Genomic DNA, 21,468 nt, shown 5'->3' with positions numbered 1-21,468 from the left:
GCCACCTACTATGACCTATATTTCAAAGTCTCAATTTATGCAAGCCAACCAACACTTTAATGAAATACATTTAAGTGTTTCTTTTTTGCTGGTGTTCTTGCATGAAGGTCTTGTATGGCTATTTAAACAAAATATCTTAAATTACTATGTTTTTTTCATAATAACTCACAGTTTACACAGTTTAAACAAACACCTTAAATTAATACAATTCTTTCATAAAGACTCATATAATTTACACTGATAAAACTATTCTCACGAAGAAACATTTTTTTCATTTCTCTCTCTCTCTCTCTCTCTCTCTCTCACACACACACACACACACACAGACACACACACACACACAGAGAGAGAGAGAGAGAGAGAGAGAGAGAGAGAGAGTGAGAGAGAGAGATTATATCCTGTAATTACTGAATATTGGAGAAACAAGGGAATTGTCTTTGTTCCCTGGTGGCAGAGACTGTGCTTCATCGTTGATCTATGGTGCTTATGACATTTTGCACAGAGAGTGTTCTGAGGTGTCATACAGTTTGATGTTAGAGAACTTAAAAAAAATTACATTCTCACAGATCTGAAAGAAAAAGAAGCATTAAAAGTAAAAAATTGAACACAGCTTCAGTTTTTTTTACTGCTGATTTGGACCATTCTTGTTCCTTTTACTTTTTTCTTCAACCATTCTTTGTGTTGTGATTTGTTTAGTATTCTTACATTGCTTTTTCGTCATAGACAGTGACTGTCTTAAACAGTTGCTCTCCAAATGTGTTGGACTAAAACCCGTGTGCATCCCAACCAGCATATAAAAGGACATTCTATTGGACAGGGATGGAGTAGACATATTTATGTGGGGTTTTCCTCCCTTAATTCATTTAATGCTTAACAATAATTCATTTAATGCTGACGATATTCAGAAAAACTCCTTAAGATAAATGAATTCTGTGCTGAAATTTGGAAGTGTCCCAATTCTATATTTATATAGCAACGTTTCTGTATGAAAATCAGGAGCATGTTACATATTTCCATTGAGAAACATTTATTTTCTATCCTCAATATAATTTATCCCTGCTGACACATACATAAAATAGGAGTGTATGAGATATACATAAGATCCCAATTATCTGAAAGGAGAATGGTCCTAAGACAAGATAGACCCAGTATATCAAATAAGCTTAAAGTAATCCAGGTAATCCTTGTTTAGCAATGATAAATGGGACTGGCGAAGTCATTAAGTGAACTGGTCAAAAAATGAAACCGCAACCGTGTTTATTATTTTACTTCAGCTTTACAGACCTGTGAAGGTCATAAAGATTGCTTGTAAAGTTACTTTTTCATGACTGTCATTAATGTGATGAGGCAGTTTCCAAATGAAGACTAGCTATAATGGTACACTTAGAGAATAATCCCATTCAAAGATCATTGAATGAAGTCTTAATTCTAAAGATGCAAAATGCCCACATTAGCAGTGGACTTTCTTCTTCTTCTTTGAGCCCCCCAATTTCCAAATGCAAACGCTGAAAGCGAAAGATTTGAAAAATCTGCACTTTAGGATTCAGAAACTGATACAAAAACGTTATACACATCCATACATTGGAACATTCTTGTAGCATTTTAAAGGATTTATCCAGTTTTGTGTTATCATTTGGATTGAGAGGCTGCATTGTAAGATTCAGACAACTAAGATAATTGAGGAATAGTGTTTTAGTTCAACTGGTGTAAATTGCATTTTTTATATATTAAGAAACGCGGCATCCAAATATCAAATATATTTATTATAATATAACCCTAGAGGTTTTCAAGTGATGGTTTGCAGCCACCAGAAAGGCTGTAAGTTAATCAGAGGAGGGGATGGTGCCACAATTTGGTGGGAAGTTTTCATATGTAAAGCAGGATTGTTGCCAGAACTTACTGCTACTCTGTCTGGTCAAGCTGACAGCTGGCTTATCTAAGCAAAGATTAGACTGAGGTCTGGGCTCTGCTTTCAGTGTACAAATTTCATGGCTTGCGCATTGACAGCTGGATTATTGCCAGAATTTATTCCTTCTCTGGGCTGGAGGAACTGGCTGTCAGCATATCCAAATAGAGTAGAGCGGGAAGTCTGGAACAGCATGTAACAGGGCTCTGGGTGTAGATGCACGGACCTGAAGGCTTAAACCAAAAACAAGGATGGCTGTCAGAATTTGCTCCTACTCTTCTCGGAGAAGATGGCAGCTAGCTTGTCCAAGTACAACTCAGAATGTGCTCTGTCAGGGGTCCCATTTTGGGTGTGCAACCTCAATCACTGTCAGAATTTGTTCTTGTTCTGCCTGAACAAGCTGGTAGCAAAGTCAGAATTTTCTATAGCTGTTGCTGGAAAGAACGAAATATCAGTACAACACAAATGGGGAACGAATGAGAAATGCGAACGATTGTCTGAAAGAATAAAACCTAGCTTCTAGGAAGGATTCAGAACAAAGGCAAGCTCATCCTTTCTATTAAAGAGATGGTTTTAAAACTGCTTTATTTTTATTTATGTTTGTTTTATAAGGTTGCAAGGTCCTAGCATTTTCATTTGGTATTTAGATTAAAATTTAATTATTAAAAGAAAATGGCATGTGTAGTTTTTTCTAACCTTCAGCCATATCTACTTAAGGAGGGAGTGGAAGAACAGGATGAAGGAAAGGGAGAAATGAAATTCAAAAGAATACTGTAAAACCAGGGAAAATAACCCGTGTGGTGACCATTAACAAAAGAGTTTGTGGTTGTGTCTGTTGATATGATTTAGTACCGTAGTGGCAAACCTATGGCACGGGTGCCAGAGGCGGCACGCAGAGCCCTCTCTGTGGGCACGTGTGCCATCGCCCCAGTCCTAGGCCTTCAGCTGGGTTTTATAAAACCTTTTTGCTTTAGGCCTCCTCCGCCATGTGCAAAAAAAAAAAGGTTCAATCAATCAATCAATTTCAACTTCTCGCGGAAAAAAAAGATCTCACAAAGTTGGAATTGATTGATTGAACTTTTTAGTCCCACTCAGTCTGCCGTTACCACCATAGCCACACCCACCCAATGGGCCACGCCCACACAATGGGCCACACCCACCCTGCACCCGACGATACATAAGTGGGCTTTGGGTTGCAGTTTGGGCACTTCGTCTCTAAAAGGTTTGCCATCACTGATTTAGTATATTATGCTTAAAATTCACCTTCTAGGTAATTGTAGTACTGAACACCCCTCGCACCCACAAATCCCAAACCTCACCAAACCTTTCAGTATAGTTAATGCTGATTAAATTTTAACATTGACTTGTCCTATGAATGAAATCTGTAGACTACTAGCTTTTCAGTAACAGATTTAAAATTACAGAAGTCTATCTGGGATTGAATAAATATGCCTAGCTTTTTTCATGATAAAATTCTTAGGCTCGTGGCAGTGTAGGTATCCCAGTGAAACTCCTAGATGTAGTCCAAAGAAAAGAAAAGCAGACATTATTGATCTCATTGATCTTACTTTCTTGAAATACTCTATACTTAAAAAAGAAAAAAAAAGCTGAAATAAATACACAAGATCACCATCATAGACATGGTAGTTTTAAAATACATTCCGTGGCAATACAGACTGCCCCTGAAGGAGTTGGGTAGTTCAAAGAATGTGAAAACCAAATAAATAAATAAAATAAAATAAAACAAAGCGATGAAAGAATGGAATAAAAGCTTTGCCCGAAAAAGGGTCAGGAATATTGAAAAAGATCTTGGGGAAAAAATGCATGTATTCAGTTTGTACTGGTATCATTCAATTATATTTTTTAGCCTGAAGATGGAAGGTTTGAATGCAAAGAAGAGTTAATGGGGCAATAGCTTTGAATCAATCTGTTTCTGCATTTGATATATTTTATTTAAAGGGCATGATGTTTTGAACTAAATTGGAATTCATGCATATCTCCAACAGGCACCCCATCCCTGTGTTTGCCCCCTTCACTTGCAAAGGCTCTTCCTTCACTTTGCACTTCTAACACGACACAGTAACTTTCCAGTGATTCCTGCCAAACACTGAACTGAATTTTAATAACTTGGGGCAGTGATGGCGAACCTTTCAGAGACCAAGTGCCCAAACTGCAACCCAAAACCCACTTATTTATCACAAAGTGCCAGGGCCGCATCAGCATTGTGGTGCCTTCAGGGGGGGCAAGGAGGCACCTCTGAGTGTCGCCTCTGCTACGCAAAAACCAGGGGTACAAAAATGGGTCACTGTGTTGCAAAGCGCAAAAACGGCTGCCGCCGTGCCGCAGGGTGCAGATACAAGGCACTGTACCATGAAAGAACGGGGCAGGGCTAGTGAGTATCACGTAGGCACTAGCCCCGCCCCATTTGCAGCATGTGCGTGCTCGCGGCCCCGTGCGTGCATGCACGCATGTAAAATGCTGCCTCCCTTTTCTTCCAGTCCACCAATTGACAATGGTTGGTGAGGCTCCTGCTCCGGGCAGCGGTGGTGGCCTGATGGACCTGCTGCTGATGATGCTGGCGCGCGTGCCAACAGAAAGGGCTCTGAGTGCCACCTCTGGCACGTGTGCCATAGGTTCGCCACCACTGACTTGGGGTCATAGGTTTCATTTTTGCCCTACTCTGGCCATTTCTGATCATTTCCTTATATAATCAGGCTGGATTGGCCCAGGAAGAATGGTGGCAATAGAACTCTGAAGTGTGAGTTACTTTTTTTAATCAGGTGAAAATAATATTAAAATGCATTGCAAATATTTCATAACATTAATGGAAAATAATTTTTTTGGGGAGGGGAAATGCATTAGAATGGTATTATGTACTGCAGTATACTGGGAATAAATGGCAGTGCATGGAAACTGGTTTTATGAAGACATTTTGGAAGGCACAATGTGGAGGTTATTTCCTAAACAAATAAATACCGTTCTCCCTCGTAGTGTTTTCCTTCCTCTGCCATCCAGCTTTTAATACGCTGTTTCAGAATTCAGATACACTTTATGAAAGCAATTATTTATAATGAGCTAAGGTGCTCTGTCAGATATGCTATCACTGCAGTGTGTCAGGCTTAGATTTTGTTTTAAGCATTTTGTATCTTCACATTTAGTAAACCACTTACAGAATGTTTTCATAGACATATGAAAGCCATGTTTCTTTGATGTGGTGAACATGTGAATCTGTGCCTGTTAGGAGGCAGTTTCTTGAAATAAAATGTGCTGCATGTTTTGTCATGCCTAACTTACATCTTGTAAGATTGCTTTTTTTTCTTTTTTTATTAACTTGTCTCCCACGCTAATTTATGGTGAAGATTTCTTTATTTATGAGAGGTATCTGCCACCTCAATTCAAGTTGATGAGCACAGTGGTATTTCACACTGAGATACAATGTCATTTCCTGATCTTCCAGCAAGAAAGAACTCTTGGATGGTCATTAGAGTAGACCAAAAGTAATTAGTTTTTGCATCCCCTGGATTTTTTTTTTAACCTGCAGCGTCTCTTACCTGCTGATTGGGGTTGAGGGAGGTTGACATCCATATCATCTGGATACGTACTAGCTTATCAACTATTGGAAAATATTAGATTAGCTGGACAAATACTGTATTCTGGTATAATTTGTTTTCTATTTACTTAGCTTCTAGTACAAAAGCTAATTTGTGAAGGATCCAGATTGCCTTCTCCTAAACCAGTGCTGGGCACCCTAAATAACTTCTAAATGTTGATTTATGTAAAAGGACATTTACAAATGTGTCTACTACAATTTTCATGTTGTCCTTTATCTGAAATCATTCCCTGTTGCAAATGGGCAATATTCTTAATCTTAAAAAGACTTTTATTTTGCAAGTATTGGATTTGGAAAAAAATATCATATTCTTTCTCCTTGAATGATGCCTAGAAAATTCAAGACTTAAAATGAAAACTTTATGAAATACTTATTCCAGAATCATCATCCTCCTCCTCCTCCTCCTCCTCCACCTTTTACTGGTGTTGCTTTATATTAAATTTGTTACAAGGTCAACTATTTTAGAAGGTTTTCTAATTTTTTTTAAAAAAAATTGCATATAACTTTATGGAATTTTAGGCTACAAAGTTATCATTTTGAGTAATATAAATGAACACATTTATGGAAACTAATCAAAGAGAGAAGCAACCTGGAACTAAGAAGAAACTTCCTGACAGTTAGAATAATTAACCAGTGGAACAACCTGCCTCCAGAAGTGGTGAATGCTCCAACACTGGAAGTTTTTAAGAAGAGACTGGACAGCCATTTGTCCGAAATGGTATAGGGTGTCCTGCCTGAGCAGGGGGTTGGACTAGATGACCTCCAAGGTCTTTTCCAACTTTTATTATTATTATTATTATTATTATTATTATTATTATTATTATTATTATTATTATTATTATTATTATTATTATTATTATTATTATTATACAAAGTATTTTATAATACAAATAACCAGTTGAAAGGTTTAGCAATTTCATAATCCTGTAACATAAGTAAGAGAGGCTAAATTTTAGATTTAATAGAAAGGAAGCATAAATGGTAACAATAGCTAGGCTTAAAAATAACGGTTACGTTGGCATTGACAAAATCAGCCTGAGTCAATTGCAAAAGGCAGCTTTATTCAGAAAAGCTTACATTCTATGACAATACCTTTAACACCAAAACCATCCACATCTGCCTATCCCAGTCCTCGGGAAGGTCTTGATAGGTGGACAAAAATGCCAAATCCTATCTGGACATCTGGCTGACTGTGCAATGAACTATAATAATAATAGCTTGATAGGTGGATAAAAATGCCAAATCCAGTCAAAATAAGTATGCAAAAAATAATCATAATCGTAATTTTGAAGGGTGAAACTGAATTTCTTTCCATCAAGCCAGCTTTGGTTGTGGATGAGTATCAGAAGTAGATTATCTAGACTGCTCATCTCCTCAAAAAGCTACTCTGGGTGGTGTACAGTACAATATCATAATATAAAAAGTATATAAAATTATACAAAATTAAAATATACAACAATGGAATATCTGGGGACAGAGGAGGATGTTGCTTATGGGGAGGGACACCTGTGGGAGCCGGGCAGGGTTGGAGGAGATCCAGGGGGTCTCTGGCAGGTGGGATGGTGGGCTCCCCAATGGCGGCTCCAGGCTGGCTGGCCTTAGGCCAGTGATGGCAAACTTTTAGAGACCACGTGTGCTGGGGTGATGGCGCATGCCCACAGAGAGGGCTCCACGTGCCGCCTCTGGCACACATGCCATAGGTTTGCCACCACTGTTCTAGGGTCTGAGCATTTTTTTGGTGACCAGAACTGGATGCAGTATTCCAAGTGTGACCTCACTAGTGCAGAATAAAGCAGTATTATCACTTCACATGATCTTGATACTATCCCTCTGCTGATGCAGCCTAGGAGTGTGTTGGTGTTTTTGGCAGCTGCAGCACACTACTGGCTCATACTTAAATGGCGGCTCACTGTAATACCTAAATCTGTCTCATAGATACTACTATTGGGCCAGGTACCATCTATCGTGCATTTTCTTGTGCAGGACCTTACTTTTCTCGCCACTGAATTGCATTTTGTTGGATAGGGCCCGGTGTTCATATCTTTCAAGATCCTTCTGAATCTTGAGTCTATTTTCTAAAATGCTAACAATTCCCCCCACTTTGATGTCATTTGCAAATTATAGTCAGTGTTATGTGCAGTGTTTCACTCACGGAGCATGCATATATTGTAAGTATATGAATTTTAAATTATGAGAGGAAATTTAAAAAGAATAATTGCAGAGCTAATTTTATTCTGGCAAAACAATATAATTCTTAACTTTTACTGGAATAGAACCCTCATTTGTGTAAGAAAGGCTAGGGAACATTAATAGTTTAACAGATTAATAGGAAATCATGTTAATATAATTGACTCAAACATCTACTTTACATTGCTAAATTCCTTCTTTTTAAACAAATAGAAGCTGGGAACTTTGAAGTTTTGTAAGCAGAAATATTTAATTGTTTCTCTCTCTGCTTTTCAACTTTTAAAAAAGGAAACATCTTTTTTTTTTATATCTGCAGAATATTTTAGCTCTCAACCCTCGTATACCAACTCATGCATCTTTGAATTCAACTGCAGCAAAGAAAGTGGAGAAAAAGCGCTGGAAAAGGAATGCAGATAAAAATTGTTCAGTAAGTATCACAACTATTATTATTAACTTTGGATCTGGGTGAAGGCTGAGTTCCTTAATTGTACACTAGGTTGGAATAATTGCATACCAGTAAGCAAACGTTGGGTTCCTTATCTCCTAGACTGTGGTTTGCAGTCTTGCTTTGGAGAGATTTTTCCATCTATTTTTTTTTAATGGCTCAAATGACTTGGCAAGTTGAGGTTTAATGAACTTATGAACTGTCACATCAATGCAAGATAGGATAGAAGGAACATGACAACTAGCACATCTGGCTTTTCCTTTACCCTTCATAGCCTCCTTTGCACTAAATACCTTACATACAGGATTCTGGAAGACAGAAAAGGGGCTTTCCTTTTTTCTCTTTCACCATCTTCTTGATTTAAAAGAGCATCCATTGTGTTTTTATTTATCACTGTTTTGATTACTCTGTTGGCCTGCTGGGCTGTACATAAATAATTGTAATAAATAGAGAGAGAGAATAGGGCAGAACTCAGTTTCATGCATGCTTTTATGTCTGGATATCCTTGGAAAATGAAGTCCTTTTGTCCTAGCTAAACCTCTGACAGGAAGAAAAAAATATTCTGAAATATTCAGGTTTTCAATCTTGGACATTTTAGGACAGAGGAAAAAGGATGACACTTCCCCGAGCATCAACCCTGAATGACAGAGGGGGTGGCATCTAAGTTGCTGTTTACAATTCCTTTCTTTTCCCTTTTCTTTGAACACCACTGTAAGTGGCAGAGAACTGTTAGCTCAAATCAAAACACAGATTTAAGTGTGTTATGAGAAACCATGTGGTATAGTGGTTAAGAACTTTGTCTAGGATCAGGAAAATCCAGGTTCAAGTTCACCTTAAGACATAGAAATTCACTGGGTGATTTTGGCTGAATCATTCTCTTTCATCCCAAACCTACTTAACAGAATTGCTGTTGTGGGTATAAAAATGAAGGAAATTCCCATGTAAGCTGCCTTGAGCTCCTGGAGGAAAGGTAGGATATAAATCTAACAAAATGAATAAAACAATGTGGCAGGGATTGTTGATTTTGAAATAATGCCTCAGGCTTGTTAGCTCTGGTGGGAGTGACGAAAGAAGCTATGAATGATTTAATGAGCCATTTGCAGTTATACTGCTGTAGAGGCATAAAAATAAATAAATAAATTTTGTGCAGTATATTAACATAAACATTTCCTTTCCAGAATATTTTTTTTTAAGTTGAAAGATGGTAACTCTAATTAAGAACAAAAACAAAAATCTGTCTAAAATCCTACTGGGTGATGTCTTTAGTATATTGGAATGCAACCTTGATCTTAGGAGTACATTTATGGATTTTGAGAAGATGTAGTGGGTGCCTTTTTACAATTATGTCCTCCAGAGCATGCATGGCCAATCACAAATCATCCCTGTCAGAAGGCAAACTAATCCCCAAAAATATTTTATAATCCCAGTCAAACTTTGTAGAGTTTAAAGTAATTCCTGAGAAAGAATACATTGGTACAAGTACAGTATGATGTTTACTTATGTTTTATGCTTGATATTGTAAACCAGGCATGAATCTTTTTGGAATGTGTATGTGTGTGTGTGTGTATTCATTCATTTATGAAGCAAGGCTGGCACACTGCCATCATTTCATTAGTAATCACTAGTGCCCTAGGACAGTGGCCCCCAACCTTGGAGTCAGGTTTATACACAGACTGGAGGGGGCATGGTTTTGTATGCTTCCTGCATCCCACAGATGGGGCTTTGCTTGTTTGCAGTTGTGGTTGCTTGGCCTGGTTTCTGGCATGCCATGGCCCGGTACCGGTCCATGGACCGGGGATTGGGAACACCCGACCTAGATTGGGCAAATGTTGGAATAGACTGATAAGCCGGCACTGAGAGTGGGAAAGAGATGAACAAACTGTTGAAGAGTTTGAGAAAAGATTACTAAGTCCTGAAGAAGAACCAAGCACATGAAAGAAACAACAACAACAACAAATCTTTATTTTATGTAAGACATGATAGAGACTTTCAAGATTCTGCTATCATACCCTATAAAAATAAAGAGCATTCTTGAAAACCCTTCTGGCTTTGTTCCTTCTCTTTACTACCCCAAAGGGTTGGCAATGTGGTATCTTCCAGTTCACATACAACTGGAATGTAAACGATAATCTGTCCACAGAAGTGAGGATGTCTCGAAAACATATCCGAATGTAGTTTTCTGGAGAATAAAAGAAAATGAGGGGATGAATGCTTTTAGTTTTGCAAGATTATGTTAAATAACCATACAATAACAATAGAACCAGTCCTGATTGTGATTCTTGTCTAGACTCCCTGGCGGGGCTAACACAAGTTCTCCTAATTTACAGAAAATGTCCTAATTTGCAGATATTGTCCATTTCAGAAATAAGGAAACCTGTGTCACCGAATTACAATTCCAGTATCCCAAGCTAAAAAACTCATAGTGAGAAATGATGGGAGTTGTCCAGGAACACCTAGAAGGCCATATTTTCCCTGTTATTTTGTGGATACCCAATGGAGCAATATGCAAGTTATCTTTCCATGTATAGTGAGATGGCCTATACTGTGTATACTTCTATATACATTTATATTTTTATATAAGTATATACATATACTTACACTATACTTTTAAGAAGAGATTAGACAATCACTTACTTTTTTTTCTAAATTGGCATCCCTACCTATACATTAGCATCTGCACATTTTATTAAAATATTTTACTCTTGTGGTGGGGGGGGGGAAGGCATAAGTGACCTGTTTCCTTGCGTGGCTCAGTGACTTTCCAGTTTGAGGTTGAGGATGGGAAAATGGATCAGATGGGAGTACAAGTAGAAAAAATTGGAAAGAGTCATGGTGACGCAGTGATTAGAATGCAGTACTGCAGGCTAATTCTGCTGAGTGCCAGTGGTTCGATTCTCAACCGCTCAAAGTTGACTCAGCTGCCCATCCTTCCAGTGTCAGTAAAATGAAGACCCAGATTGCTGGGGGCAATATGCTGACTCTGTAAACTGCTTAAAAAGGGCTGTAAAGTCTTAAGTGTTATTGCTTGTGCTATCTGATGCTTGAATTCTATCTTGTTAATTAAGTGTTATTGAGTCAGATTTGACTCCTGATGACTGTATCAACAATTCTACAATTGTGATAGCTTAATAAATATTGGAGCAGGAATTTTGAAGACTATGAGAAAATATCTTAGCCCACGTTTTAGCCTAGTAAATAAGTAGGGGCCCAAACTTTCAGGAAAAAAATATTGAACCGTTTGATCATTTCAAGGAAACTTATTTTGAATTTCTTCATTTCTGGGACATTTGCTCCCATATGTTACCTTTGCAGAACATTTGGATCCAGTGTAATCCTTTTGGACGGATTTATTTAAACATTCAGCACTGAATGTTTGGTATTAAAATTACGTACAGTAATAGTGATTCTATATAGATCACTCGGTAACCATTACTCGATAATCATAATCCAGTAGTAATTTCAGATATATGTATAATAAAATACTAATTCTATGAAATCTTTGTCTTTTTAATCATAAGTATTAACCAATAATTGGTATAATTTATTAACAGGCATCAAAGGAAAGTACTTGGACACTTTACTCTTTAAACTGATTCATCCTACTTTTTTTTTACATTATTTTTCTGAAGTTATGAACACATGCTTGCCATTTGTAGAAACTGCACAAAAATATACTTGACAATTACAAATAATATTATATTTCAGATATTATATTGGGTGGACAATCTGCTTCCCTCCTTTCAGCTCCCTTCAGCTTAACAGCTGTTTCAGGACTAAAAGGTTAAAAGGCTTCCTTCTGGCTTTAGGCCATCTCAGAGGTTATTAGAATTGATCCAGTAGATCATTACTGGGATAAAGGTGTACTCTCAAATCAAACAAATTAATGTGCGATAATAGAGATTAGACTTATTGTATGTTGGAATCTGATACTAAAGTTGCTTAGTTGACAGTGTTTCTCAAAGACTGCCAGTTCAACCATTTCCCTAAACAAATAGGGTTTATGTTTTTTTGATGGAGGATTTTGCTCAGCTTGACTGTTAGCTTCCACTTATATTATATCTGAATTCGATGGGAATTGAGATTTTTAAGCTCTTGGAGGATTGGCTTAAAAGAACAAACTGCATTCTTTTGATTATCTGCTATACTTTCCAAGTTCTTTGTATTTTCCTAGGTTGTATGCCTAGTTGAAAGGGTTATTGACTCTGTTAGGATGAAAGCTTGAATGACTAATATGTTTGGTTTGAATTCACAACTGACTATAACAATTAAGATGAATCTAGTAATAGTTGAGAGTCTTTAAAAATGAATTGCAAAATAAACAGAATTTTATAACTTTGTTGTAGCAGCTTCATAGGAAGGCAGGAGAAAGGAGCAATAGTCTGTAGCTCCCAAGTGAGGTTAGTCTGTGTTTTAGCAGTACAGAGAGGCTTGCCTTCTGATGCCTGTTTTGCAGAATTTATATAAGTTCTGATTTCTTGGTCCATTTTACACTGAAGAGGTACAGGTTTCCAAAATTATGGAAACCTTTTGGGAAAAGTGTACAGTAGAAATGCCACCTTTGGTTACGTTTACACCAATTTTTCTTCTAATTTCTTTATAACTGTAGCCTTGTTCACTTAATAATACTATTTTACATCACTTTCTGGGCAACCAGTCAACTCTTTGCACCATTACTTTAATTTTATTATGTTTTACAAGCTCACTAAATGAAAGAACACAAAAAAAAACCAACCAACTTGATAGCGATCCCATAACACATTGACAAATGTCCTCCTCTCAGCTTCAATACATGACATCAATAACTGAATCCTACTGTGATCTGGTTGGCTCATTGCCAAAACAAGATGACACCTGATTGGCTCTCTAAACACTCATGCTCATTGGCTACAATCAGATGAAGGAAAGCTACCTGATATCAACCTAAGCAAGTTGTGCTTGCTTTTTCTGGTTATTTGGCATAACGTTTCATAGAATACAGTACAGATAATTAAACAAATTTTGTTGCATTACATTCTTGATTAAATTATCTTTCCATTGATATATAAATTTATGGTATTACTCCAAAAAATGGTATTATTAGCCATCAAACCTCAAAAATACACTTTTCCCAAAAGGTTTCTACAATTTTGGCCACTACTGTAAATATACAGAGGACAATTTTGCATACTTTTCTTGTAACAGCTTCTGAAAAGTATCTTTACCATAAGGTGTCCAGATTAAACATAGGGAAATGTAACGTATACTGTTGCTAGGCAACTTAGCGCTACTATTTTTGAAAACATCTTGCCATGTGGGTAGTAGTTAGAAAATACTTGCAAGAGGAGATTTAAGGAAAAATATTGGAGAAAAAAGTTACAACACCTTGCAGAGTTTAGGCAAAGGTTTTAGTAATTGGAGAACTGGCATGGATCATATCTTAGTGTTAATAAAATGAACCAAGTCTTTCTTCAGCCTCTTTCTTATTGTATTTCTAGTCCTGTTTTGACATAACTATCAGTTGGGGACCCCTGCTGTTCAAGAGCAGGGGTCCCCAACTTGTGGGCTGTGGCCCAGTAGCGGGCCGTGGCCTGCTGGCCACTGGGCCGCGGGATAGGCTGGCAGTGTGCACACGTGTGCACGCACACTCCCTCACTTGTGCTAGTGCTGCGGCTGCAGGGCGCAAAAACAGGGCTGCACCTCGGGGCGTGAAAATGGGATGCTGCCGCTGTGCCTTGGGGTGCAAAAATGGGCCGCCGCCATGCCTTGGGGTGTAAAAATGGGCTGCACTGCGGGGTGCAAAAATGAGCGCCGCCACACCGCAGGGTGCAAAAACGGGATGTCACTGCACTGCAAGGTGCAAAAATGGATGCTGTTGCGGCTGCGCCACGGGGTGCGGAAAGGGACCACCATTGCACTACAAGGTGCAAAAATGGCCACTGCCATGCTGTGGGGTACATAAACAAGGCACTACGCCATGCAAGAAGGGGGCAGGGTTAGTGAGTATCACGTGGGCGCTAGCCCTGCCCCGTTTGTGGCGTGCGTGTGCTCGTGGCCCCATGCACATGCACACATGTAAAATTCTTCCCCCCTCCCTTTTCCTCCAGTCCGCCAACTGACAAAGGTTGATGATCTCTGTTCAAGAGCATTGGTTTCTGTATTATATTAACTACAAATTGCTGTGTAACTCAAACAGAGACAAAATGTGACTAATCATAAATATAATGTATTGAAACAAACCAAGATTGACAATGTTTATAAAATAAGTTGCTTTTATAAACAGTAATGATTAATCACAATATAATATTGTCTTGGTTTTGTAAATATGCATGGGAATTACATATGTGATGCCACAGAAGTAGCTATTGCATTCTAGCTGAATACAGAATTAATACTTTGAAATGTGCTTCCTTGTCTATATATTCACTATTTGAATTACTTGAGATATAACAAAATAAGGAGATGGGGGCTGAAGTGCAAGTGAGTGGGTTCTGGCCAGGTGATTTGACTGTGCTGAGTGTGGAGAATTGCAGTAAGGCAGATATTAGTCTGATTCACTGATAAGGAGATTGCAGACTATTGTTTGACAATCTCTGTTTTAAAGCAATTTTAACCAGTATATGCAGGTAGTTTTTGACTCATGACTATTTGTTTACAATGGCTCAAAGTTATGATGGCCTTAGAAAAAGTGAATTATGACCCGTACTCACACTTATGACCATTACCTCCCCCATGGTCACTTGCGTACAGTTAGCTTGCATTTATGACTGGTTACAGAATCCTGCAGTCATGATCACAATTTGTGGCCTTTTTTTTGCTGATTTTAGGCAAGCTGGTTTGCCAAATCCAGCTTGCCAAAATGGGGAAGCTGGATTTTCTTAACGATCTGCTTAACAACCACCATAAAAAATGTTGTAAAATTGGGTCAGTCTCAACTTATGACTGCATTGAGTTATGATGGAAATTCCAATCCCAATTGTGGTTGTAAGTTGAAGATTACCTATACTTAAAACAGAAAAATACTTGATTAGTGTTTGACATTTTTGGTAGAATTAGTATACTACAACTCATTTATTTTTAGTAGGCTAGTAGACAAAGATTGATGTGAAAGATGCTGGCATTTTCCAATTAGAGAGGTACTATGAAAAAGGAAATTCAAGGATTTGAGGAAACTATATTGGCATATAATGCTGTTGAAAATTTTGGGCTATGGAGTATAGGAAAAGAAAAGAAACAGTATTGAAACCATTATAACTGGCTTATCCAAAAATAAAGAAAGAAGGTACACTATTTTCTGCCTGATATGAGTGAGTCCTAGTTCTATTCTAGGTTTCAGTTTAATAAAAATGTTCAAATTTTTATAATTTTATTTATGGACATTGATTTGGTAAAATTTGTTCCTACATGTAGAATTTAAAATAGAAGACATTAAAACAGAACTTAAATTTACCTGAAGAAAATAATGAACAAAGTCATGGAACAGAGAGAGACCAGAGTATAAACTAGTTGACGGATACCCTGGTAGATGACAAACAATTGTGTATGAAGTAGATGTTTAGATGTTTCATTGGTGTCCTTGATATTGACGATGATTGATTAATTGATTGATCTATAGCTTATTGTCACTCAAAACTATTGAAAAAAGAACATAAACAGTCAAAATCTGATTGTATAAAAAAAAAGCCCAACACACAACAAAGCTAGATATCCTTACTGCTAATTCAAGGGTCCCCAACCTCTGCGCTATGGCCCACTACCAGGCCACAGCCTGTTCAAAACTGGACCATGGGAGAGATGGGCAAGCATGCATGCGTGAAGCTCCACTTACTTGAGTGATGGCCAAGCATGTGTGCGTGAAGCTCCACTTGTGCAAGCGGAGGGTGCTTGCCCTCGTGCACGAAGCTCTATTTATGTGAGGGGAGGATGTGTGCGCACTGCTCACACAAATTGAGCTGCATGCACCTGCCACTCACATGCCACCCCCACCCCCCACCCCGTGCCAGGCCGGGCTGCCAAGCTAGAAAGGTTGTGGACCTCTGTGCTAATTCAAACTAAATTCAATATGCCTAACTAAAGAGAAAAATCTTGATTCCTTTCCAAAAAGCTTTCTAAAAGACTGTCTGATTGAATGAAAATTCTGAATGAATTTTCTGAGGAAAAGTGATTCATAACTTACTAGCAAAGTATCTTAGTAACTGGGGGTATCTTAAAAAAAGCTGATATCTAGACAAATCCTTAGTGAAATAAGAGATTCCTTAGACAATTAGGACGCAAGCTGAAAAGGCCTTTAAAGATTTTTTTAAAAATTCTTTTTAAACATACCTTAAATTGTGCCTGCTAAACAACGGGCAATTAATGCAGGAATTCCACCAAAAGCCTCATGTTGTCCCATATATCAGTTAACTAGCCTAGCGACCATATTTTTCACTTATTGAAGTTTCCAGATATTTTTCAAGAATAGAATGCACTGTATTAATCAAAGTGGAATATAACTAAGCATGGATATTTGTTTCTGAGGCAACCAAACCCAGAAACTGTCACAAATTTATGTCAGCCTGATTTACAGCTTGATCACAATCACTTTTTCAGAGAAAGTGTAACAGTGGAATAAAACCCCACAGATTTATTTTTTTTAAATTGCAGCAAAAGACCCATAGCCTGAGAAAACCATCTAGAAATAGATTTTGTATTTTTCTTTCTATGGGCTGCATGAAAGCAATATGGATTCTGCAGGATAAATTAGGGAATATTTGATAGCTCAACAGAATGGAATATCCTGATAGAGGCAATTCTGGGAAACCTGATGGTGAACAATTCTCGATGAAAGAAATCCTCCATGAAGTTCTGGATGCTAAAGCAGACTTGAATATTACAAATTCATACTATGAAAATATGCTGAGTGGAATAATGCAGGAATCTAAGAACGGGCCATCTTTCTCCTCTTTCCATGGATTAGTTACTTCATAGATACCATTATTCCCTGGATGTTTTTAGAAATGTACAGTTCTAAAGCAGCAATTACTTTTAATTTAAACAGAGATTGAAGAATATAGTTAATTAGATTCTGATCCACTATAGCTATCCAAGCAGCTCTTCATTCACACTATCCATCAAAACTTTAGTTTTATCAACTTTTTCAGATCAAATTGAATTCTTTAGCAATGCCACCAGGGTCTGGTGAAAAAAAAATACAAGATACAAAATATGTATGTATAAAGCTTGAGTTCCTCAGCAAGGGAATACAGAAAATAGAAAATGTGTTCCATTTCAAGCTTGGATCAAAACAGATAAAAGTTGTGTGCATTCTGGTAGAAGCAAACTTGTAATGGCTTAAGTGTTCCATGTTTTGATCGAACAATATTTTAAATACTTTTAGTGTTCCAGATTAGGAAATAATGGAGATTTGAAACAAGCCATTTACTTCCATATTTTTTCACAAAACCAATAGGAGTAGAAGGGATGAAACATCGGCAGAAAAAGATAGAGCAGATGTTTCCTCAAATCAACAGCCTTGGCTATTTTAAATACATTTAGGAAGCTCAATATCAACAAGGCACAAAGCTTAACAAATCAGCTCAATCTAAAACAGAAGTCTTTACATTTTCAAAAGCACCCTGAAATTTCAGCAGCAGCAGGATACAAGAGCAGGCACAGAGCATCCACACTTGTGCTCATACCTGTATAGAATCTATTTTTAATTACATTCTGAAACACATTGAACTTTTATTTAAAAGTTCAACAAAACATGCACATTTTTGTATTTATCTGCTTACTTCATTTACTTGTTTTCTTTTCAGACAGGATTGCTTGCATACAACTTTCCCACAGCAAGAACCTTTGTACATAAAAAAAGAAGCAACACAGGTAGTCCTGGACAGTTCATTTAGTGACTGTTTGAAGTTACAACGGTACTGAAAAAAGTGACTTATGACTGTTTTTCACACTTACAAAAGCATGTTGCAGCTTCTCCATGGTCACATGATAAAAATTCGGACACTTGGCAATTGACTCATATTTATGACGGTTGCATGGTCCCTGTGTCATGTGATCACCTTTTGTGACCTTCTGACAAGCAAAGAGTCAATGGGGAAAGCCAGATTCACTTAACAAGAGTGTTTCTAACTTAACAATTGCAGTGATTCACTTAACAACTATGACAAGAAAGGTCACAAAATGGGGCAAAACTCACTTAACAACTGTCTCCCTTAGCAACAGAAACTTTGGGCTCAATTATGGTCATAGGTTGAGGACTATCTGTAATTTATTAGTGAGAATGGCAGGCAGGCATCTTCATGCAGCATTCTTATGTATGGCCTTGTGTTTTAAATGCTTAAATCGTGCTTTCTTCTCTGCACTCCTCTTCCATATAATTGCATGTAGTCTAAACCAGTACAGTAGCAGCAGGACATGACTGCTGGATTAAGTTTGAAAAAGCTCAGTGAGTAAACACAAAGGAGAGCAGATCAGAATTTGGAACTATCAGAGCACTAGAAAAGGCTAAATATTGTTGTAAGAATTGAACCAAACAGTGTATTTTGTTCTTACAATTGGTGCCCGTAGCAAGGCATCTTTCAAGACTGTCTGAGCCCTTGCTGAAATTTTCACCCTCGCAGGATTCAGGGAGGTCTCTCTATAGCTGTTATTTCAAGTGAAAGGGTTCTTCCTGGGACAGGCAATTAATGACAAATTCAGTGATTTCAATTAAAGGTTGTTTTCTATATTTCTTATAACATACCTACAAGAGACTTTTAGTAGGGAAAAAACTGCTATCTTCTTCAACCCCCAGGAGAGTTATCTGAGCATTGCTGCTGCCCTTCCTTACTGAAAGTGGCTTAATGATATGCCAGTCCTAACTAGTAGAACTGAAATGTAGCTTGGTAAAGGTTGGAATGGGAAGCCTTGTTTGAGAGCTTGGCTTGGAGGCCTTGATGCAAAATAGACGAGAATTCTTCTCCAAAGGACATATCTCTCGTGTTCGTGTTGGAAATATCTTTGGAGACTGGGCAAAGAGATGTTGCCAAGGGAACAATCAAATAAAAGACAGCATGGATAGATATATGGCTGGTTTGTGATCAGGGGAATAGGCTTAGAAGAAACCCTCCCTAGTTTCTCAGACTGTAAAGGGGATGGGGGGGAAAGTGCACTTTCAGACTTGCAAGTTTCTGTCAATTTAGCCTTACAATAACGTACAATTAGCTCATCTGGTCATGATACAGGAAATGAGTTATACTCTACAAGAATTTGGGGCTGAGAAAAGACAATAATTTATGTTTTAGAAAGTAGAGTATGTATGTATTGTTTGCTGTAGGATTAATTATGTGGGTGAGCATAGGCAACAAAATACAGACTAAAATAATGATATTGTTGCTGGATGCTGGCTTTTGAGCTGGCTTTTTGCTAGGGTCTTTACACTCAGTTCAGAATATCTACAGCAGAGGCCCCCAACCTTTTGGGCACCAGGGACTGCTTCCGTGGAGAGAGGTTTTTCCACGGACCGGAGGATGGAGCTTTGCTTGTTTGTGCGGACCGGTTGCTGGCACGCTGCGGCCCGATACCGGTCCATGGACTGGGGGTTGGGGATCACTGATCTACAGCAGAGTAACAAAAGAATACTCTAAGAATGTTGTAAAAAGTAAATAAATAAATTACACACTAATGCTTTAAGGTGGCAGAAAATAAATGATAATTCTTTTGAATGATGCTACAGAATTAAGAATAGCACAGTTAAATAGGATTCGGTTTGCTGAGAGGTCCCCATGATATGGCCAGACATGCTAGAATGAGCCATTTGACAGAATGTCCAGCATTCTACCTTTATGTCTCTTATTACTCCCCCTGTGCCAGGCTTACCTTGGCTTTTCGGTGTTGTTTTACTCTTTTGCTTCCTCAAGTCACAACCCCTGGCTTTCACACACTCTTATTTGTTTCGTTTTGAGCTTGGTCCCAGGGCTCCTTTCAGCCTTGTCTGTCTCATCTTTACTATATCAACATTATGTGTTGCAGTGGTCCCAACTGGATCACATCCTGTTCCCTCTTTTCTCCCTGTTGTCAACAAAATTTGAACAGAAGCAAGATTCTTTGTATTTAGCATTAGTGCAAGTGGAGAATATCTGATCTGAAATGTGTCCATCAACAAAAGGATAGAATTCTGCAGTCGAGAGCTGCTGGACTGACCTAAGTTTAAATGTTTTACATGATGATGCAGCTTTTGGCAATACCTTCTGTAGCTGAAATAGAACAGAACAGAACAGAACAGAACAGAACAGAACAGAACAGAATAGAATAGAATAGAATAGAATAGAATAGAATAGAATAGAATAGAATAGAATAGAATAGAAATTCTTTATTGGCCAAGTGTGATTGGACAAACAAGGAATTTGTCTCTGGTGCATAAGCTTTCAGTGTATGTACAAGGAACAAGTGATAAATCATGATCATAATCATAAAGTACAATCATCATAAATCATAAGATACAACATTCAGTGATAGTTATGGCAGAGATAATGGGAAATCAGTATAGAATCAAAATTCTGCTTATGGATCTTTATTGGAAATTTCCTTGTTTCCTACACTAAATTCAAGAAAGCCTATTTAAAAATTAATAGAGTTTCATGCATTCATGCTATTTTAGTACTGCTTGCAGGCTAATGTCATACAAAAGTTGGTTGAGGTATACAGAACATGGCTTGTCTAGATCCTGCTAATAAATTTTCGGCTGATGCAAGAATCGAATTACTGGTTTTCTACAATCAGATCCTTAGCCATTGGGCAAACGGGGTAATTAAAATACGTATGTATCACTAACATTGAAGTGCCATAAATATAATCTTCAAATAAATAGTATAACTCTTATATAGTGATGGCCTGTGACAGTCTACATAGCCTTTTATTTCTGGCATGCTGAACTGAGTTGATAAGGTTGGAGGAAATGTTGTATTGCTCAGGGAAGTAAACTGACTGTAGTCTAGTTTCTGAGGGAAGAGAGAAAGTTGGCCAAAACGATAAACTTTCATAATAACATGATGAGGGCTGAAAGGTATAGAAGAGTTTCTCTGGTACCAAAAGCATAGAAACTAAAAGAAGGATGTGGAGTTTAGAATGAAGTGAGAACAAAATCTAGAAGAAAAACAATATGGTTTGTGTATGGCTTGGACTCCGACTGGTTGGCCCAGGGGGAGGAGACGGAAGCAGGTCTTGAGATGGTTGTATGGGAGGAGTTTGACTCTGTTGCTCCCGAGGACGTGGACAGGGTCTTGGGGAGGCTGAACGCAACCACATGTTTGTTAGATCCGTGTCCCTCCTGGCTGGTACTGGCAGCTCGGGAGGGTACACGAGCCTGGCTCC

General features: G+C 38.0%; 1 protein-coding gene across 1 annotated transcript in view; it reads left to right on the top strand.

Annotated features, from left to right (window-relative positions):
* Positions 1-2,195: 2,195 nt before the first annotated feature.
* The window catches only part of DPYD (dihydropyrimidine dehydrogenase), a 518,537-nt gene continuing 499,264 nt past the window's right edge, over positions 2,196-21,468 (top strand). The window contains exons 1-2 of the mRNA XM_015812569.1: positions 2,196-2,226; positions 8,012-8,130. Of these exons, the coding sequence (XP_015668055.1) occupies positions 2,196-2,226; positions 8,012-8,130 (150 nt within the window). The remainder of the gene's footprint in view (positions 2,227-8,011; positions 8,131-21,468) is intronic.

The sequence above is a fragment of the Protobothrops mucrosquamatus genome, unplaced genomic scaffold, assembly GCF_001527695.2.
Source record: "Protobothrops mucrosquamatus isolate PMUCROS unplaced genomic scaffold, P.Mucros_1.0 scaffold96, whole genome shotgun sequence".
NCBI lineage: Eukaryota > Metazoa > Chordata > Lepidosauria > Squamata > Viperidae > Protobothrops > Protobothrops mucrosquamatus.
Note: the sequence above shows the minus strand (reverse complement) of the source record. Positions and strands in the feature narration are given on the sequence as shown.